This window comes from Haliotis rufescens, unplaced genomic scaffold, assembly GCF_023055435.1.
Source record: "Haliotis rufescens isolate VD_foot unplaced genomic scaffold, xgHalRufe1.0.p SCAF_10, whole genome shotgun sequence".
Classification (NCBI taxonomy): domain Eukaryota; kingdom Metazoa; phylum Mollusca; class Gastropoda; order Lepetellida; family Haliotidae; genus Haliotis; species Haliotis rufescens.
Window position 1 is genome coordinate 14,255,637 of NW_025963780.1, and position 5,644 is coordinate 14,261,280.

The following is a 5,644-nucleotide window of genomic DNA, read 5'->3' on the forward strand; positions in this document are numbered from 1 at the left end:
GGCAAGACATAAGAGTGCAATATCAAATGAATGTTTTGAATGGTAATACTTAGATATAAGACTATTTCTTAGATCTGAATAAAATTGACATTCAAAAATGATATTTAATTTCAATTACACGGACTACACAAAATGGACATAAGCGTTCATCTCTAGAAAGACCAATATTTCTACCTTCTTCAAGCATTAGGTTATGGCTAGAACGACGGAAAGAACTAAGAGCAAATTGATATACTCTAACAGTAATGTTAAATATTTTTCTAATACAATGCATGGTTTAATTTGTGAATACATTTCAAGTTTAGAAAATGTTTTTAATTTACTTAACCAAGTTTGCTGGTCTATATCTATACATCTTTGCTTAAAACAAACAATAAACTTATTTACTTTTGGAACATCTTGATTACACCTGACAGAACCAAAACCATATTATGATAACGGTAAATAATTGTTTTACATGAAAAGCCCAACATTGAATACCTTTATCGGCCAAGGACACTGATAATCATAAACAGTTTTCAAAATAGGATTATCAGTTTGAAACATCAATCTAGTCCAATATTTAATAATTTTCAAATATTGGTTTACTTTGAGTAAATAACGACCTATCTCTCCCCTTGCAACAATAGACCGCCTCCGTGGTCTTGTGGTAGAGCGTTAAAAGATTGTACTTGTTGTTACCCTGTCTGGCGCTCGGCATTAAGGGGCTAAAACAAGGACTGGTCGGCTCGGAGTCAGTATACTGTGTCTGAGTGGGGTATTCATGTTAAACTGCGGCATGGTATCTCAGTGAGCTAGCACTATAAATCGGCAGTCCGGACTAGTACAAGCAGCCACACACACACATACACGTGCATGCACGTCGCTATATAAGTGCAATAATCTTGGACGCGACGTTAAACCCAATTTCCCCTCACCTCACCTCACCTTGCAACAATATAGACCGGCAGCCCAGAGCACTTTGGTCAAACGAAAAAGGTACCAATATCCGAACACAGGAACATTTACTGTGTAACCCAACATATTCATATATGGATGTCTGCCGGGGACCCCCTGCTGCGTGTGGCCCCTGGCCCCCCAAAAGAAGGGACCATTCAAGGGCTGGATCAAACATTGGAGGTACCACATGAAAGTAAGTGTAAATGAACTGGTTCATCTCACAGAGTACAGAATGGGCCACACCAGACAAATCTTCCTCTGCATAAGGCCTGCCAGACACCCCCAGAGAGGGTCCCAAAATTTGGGCTGGGTTAAACATTGGAGGTACCACATGAAATCAACATAAAATGAACTATTACACTCTACTAAGTATAAGATACCCATTGCCAGACAAATCGTCTGCTGCATAAGGCCCGCCAGACACCCCCAAATGTTGACCCTTAATGCACTCAGTGGAGACTCTGGTAAAATTTGACTAGAGTATACATTCAAAGTACCAGATGAAAGTAAGTTAAGATGAACAGGTACATGTTACTGAGTACAAAACGGCCCATACCTGACAAATTTTCCTCTGCATAAGGTCCGCCATACCCCCCAGAGAGGGTCACAAAATTTGGGCTGGGTTAAACATTCGAGGTACCACATAAAACCAACATAAAATGAACAATTGCACTCTACTTATTACAAAATACCCATTGCCAGACAAATCATCTTCTGCATAAGGCCCGCCAGACACACCCTCACCCCACCCCACACAGTTGACCCTCTGTAATCCCAATGTGCATAATGAAACATAGGAGGCAGAAGAGCATTGGACATCAGCTCTGAGAGTCAACAGATGGTCAAATTTATGTTTTGTTCTTAAAGATGGAAGGATTTTATTGAGATTTAAATCACGTATTTATAAAATTAGGTCTCTGAATACTAGTATTGATATCATAGATTAGGCCTATCGTTGAAATGTAATGAAAATGGCATGAATCTGATTCTTGTGAATATATATCTGATCAGCTATGAACTCCTCAAAGCGTGCTATAGCCTGATAGCTTGGCTATGGATTCCTACAAACCCAAACATGCTTAGGTAGTCCTCAAAGCCTGCTATAAGAATGGTTAATGATAGTCCCTAATACCATTTGGAAATCTCTTGGAGATAGAGACTTGATTTTCCTGACGCAATAGTATCTCGTCAACGAAGAGAGGACGTCTATGTAAAATTGATAAATATGGACTTATTTGGCATTAACGGGATATCCATATGCTTGATAGCTTGGCTATGGATACCTACAAGCCAGATAGGCATATGATGCTATGTGCCATGATTTTTATATACTGAACAACAAAAGTTCCTGTGACATTGAATAAGATTTAAAGCAAAGTTATGTTTTTTACCAAATCTGAAACAATTTCGGTTTGCAACAGATAAAAGACTCCTGTAAGTGTTCAAATGGTTTAATTTGTCATACTGACTTCAGAAAATGCGTGGTTTCATAAAAAAAAAAAACATGAACGTGCCAAAATGTCAATTTACAAATCAATAGCGAGTGTGTCCACCTCTGGTTGCGATGCAAGCAACACATCTTCGTCTCATGGAATGGACCAGACGTCGCACAAAGTCCTGTGGGATATCTGCCCATATCTGCTGTTTCGAATTTCCTGGAGTGTCTGTGGAACACGTGGTTGACGTCGAAGGCGCCGATCCATCTCATCCCACATTTGCTCTATTTCTGATAGATCAGGGGAGCGTTCCGGCCTGGGGATGACATTCACGTTGTTTTGTTGAAGAGAATCCTGAAAAAGTCGAGCAATATGAGGCCGGGTGTTGTCATGTTGAAAGGTAATGCCTGGGCCATGACGACGCAAAAACGGTCGAACAACAGGGCCGATGATCTCGTCGCGGTAGCGCTGTCCATTGAGATTTACCTCTACCACTATCAAACGGGTCCTCTGTCTTGCTGTAATCCCACCCGATACCGTAACTGAATGATGTTTATTCTCGTAAATCACGGCAGTGATACAGAGATGTAAATGGACACAGGAATAAGATACAATGAAGAAAACATGTCAGTGGAACATTTCCATACATGATCTTATATAACTTGCCAGTTTTAATAGAGTTGGCTTATAAGTAATGGACATCAAATGAGAGAATTTTACGGCAGAAGGATACATACAGTAGTATTGAGGCAAAAACTTGTTTCTAATTTCTGAGAGTTTTGGACATTCTAATAAAAAGTGCATTTCATCACATATAAAATTTTTACACAATGTACATTTTCTTTCCTCTCTCACAATATTATACCATCTTCCTGTTTCAATGGGTAATCTATGATTTGCTGTTCTAAAACGAGCAAGAGAGATGCGTAAGGTGATTGGTAGTTCTAGTAAATAAGGTTCTAGAGATGGTAACTCTTTAAACATGTTATAATAGTAACCTTTAGATGAATTTTCCTTTGATTCTCGCCATCTTTGCAGAAAATTATCAATGAGAACATGTTTCACATTTTGTTTCAACCATGCGGCACTAATGAATTTTCCTTTGATTCTCGCCATCTTTGCAGAAAATTATCAATGAGAACATGTTTCACATTTTGTTTCAACCATGCGGCACTAATAAAGGTTTGAGACAGACAAATGTAATTAAAGCCTATATTTTGAAGAATGCATTTTACTTCTTTTAATAGTGGGAAATGGTAATCTGGATTTGCAATGGACATTTGAAACATAAGTTTATATACTATACTAGAAAGGCTAGTTTGTGATGATGTTAGCTTGCACCAATATGAAATCATTCTTATCTTAATGAAAATGCTGAGAGGATACCTCCCTAGTTCACCATATACCATGTAATCGGGTGTTGACTGTTTTAACTTGAGAATATATTTACAAAATTTAAGATGTACACGTTCAATGACAACAGCATTTTCAAAACCCCACACCTCAGATCCATATAACAATACTGGCTGAACAAGTTGATCAAATAATTTCAGTTGACAGTCAATAGGAATTTCTAATATTCTAATTTTACGAAATACAGCGTACATTGCTCTAGATGCCTGATCTGTCAGTCTCTTTAGTGCCTTACAGAATCTACCAGTGTTTGTAAATAAAATACCAAGGTAAACATATTCTTTAACAACATGAAGAAACGAGCCATTTAGCATAAACTTGAAGACTCTATTTTTGGAGCGCTTGGCAAAAATAACAACTTTCGTTTTGTCAACATTGACTTTAAGTTTCCAGATAGTACAATATTCTTCAAATATAGTGAGACACTTTCTTAAATCTTCTGGGCTTTCGGCCATTAAAACAGTATCGTCGGCATACAAAATGAGAAAAAGTTTTATGTACAGTTCAAGTGAATCTATTAAAAGGTTATTTACATTATGCAGTCCTTCAAAGTCATTTTCAGATAAAAATTGTTCAAGGTCATTAAGGTACAAAGCAAACAGGAAAGGTGACAAATTTTCACCTTGTCTTACACCAATTTGACATGGGAAGAAACCTGACACCTTGTTATTATGTGTAACACAAGATTTGATATTTTGATACATATTATATATGACATTAAAACATTTTCCTTTGATATTAGACTTTATCATTTTTGTCCACAGACCACACCTCCATACTGTATCGAAAGCTTGGCTAAAATCGACGAAAACACAATACAACTTCTTATTAAGGTTTCTATAGATATCAATGAGAGCTTTAAGAATAAACATATTGTCAATTGTTGAGTATTTTTTTCTAAATCCTGCTTGCGCTTCGCTTATCAGATTAGTCTGAACTGAGTAAGCTTGTAAACGATTATTCAATAGTGTAGTGAACAATTTACCTAAACAGCTTAGGATAGAAATACCTCTGTAATTGTCTGGGTCAGCTTGGTTTCCTTTGTTTTTGTAGATTGGTTTTATTTTGCCAACAAGCCAAGCTTCAGGTAAAACTCCAGTGTCAAAAACGAGGTTAAAAAGCCTTACGTAAACCGGCATCATAACATGAATAGAGCTTTTAATGTACTCATTGTAAATACCATCCAACCCACAAGCCTTATTGTTCTTCAATGCACGGACAGCTGACATAATTTCTTCTTCTGTAATCCTACAATCTAAGATATCATCATGATTATCGTAATTTGTGTTATTGGCAAAAACATCGTCATTATCATCAGAACTTTGATTAAGATCTTTAAAAAATTGAAAAAAATTGTGTATACTGATTTTTTCTGCTGTTTTCTTTGGTTCAAATGATTTTAAAATTTCCCAAAAATTCTTAGGGTTACTATCCTTACATTCCCTCAGTTGTTGGACACATTTGTTTTGATATGTCTTAAATGCCTTCTTTAGGGTTTTACTATAAGCTCTACTAGCTGAAATGTACATAGCTTTGCTATTACTGTCTTTAGTCCTTCCATATATACGTTTACGCTTGTGGTAAAATCTACGTGATGATTTACATTTTTCATCAAACCAGGGTTTATGCTTGTGCTTATGTACAGAATGTCTAGAACTTCTTACAGTACCTAGAGTAGTTTCAGCCGCAGTAACCAGCGTCTGAGAGAGTTTATTTACAATTTGGTTAATGTCATTTCGCTCTATTTGGTCTTTACATGCATCTAATTCTGTACACTGATGGGTAATGGCAACCTTATCGATATTGCATAAAAATGTTTCACTTTTATCAGGAACCCATCTTTTTACAACTTTATG

General features: G+C 36.8%; 1 protein-coding gene across 1 annotated transcript; it reads right to left on the minus strand.

Annotated features, from left to right (window-relative positions):
- Positions 1-2,961: 2,961 nt before the first annotated feature.
- Positions 2,962-4,110, minus strand: LOC125375977. The gene is made up of 2 exons (XM_048387092.1): positions 3,520-4,110; positions 2,962-3,433 (listed from the first exon to the last, which is right to left on the minus strand). The coding sequence occupies exons 1-2, from the start codon at positions 4,100-4,102 to the stop codon at positions 3,003-3,005; spliced, it is 1,014 nt and encodes a 337-aa protein (XP_048243049.1). The 5' UTR covers positions 4,103-4,110; the 3' UTR covers positions 2,962-3,002.
- Between the last annotated feature and the right edge of the window lie 1,534 nt (positions 4,111-5,644).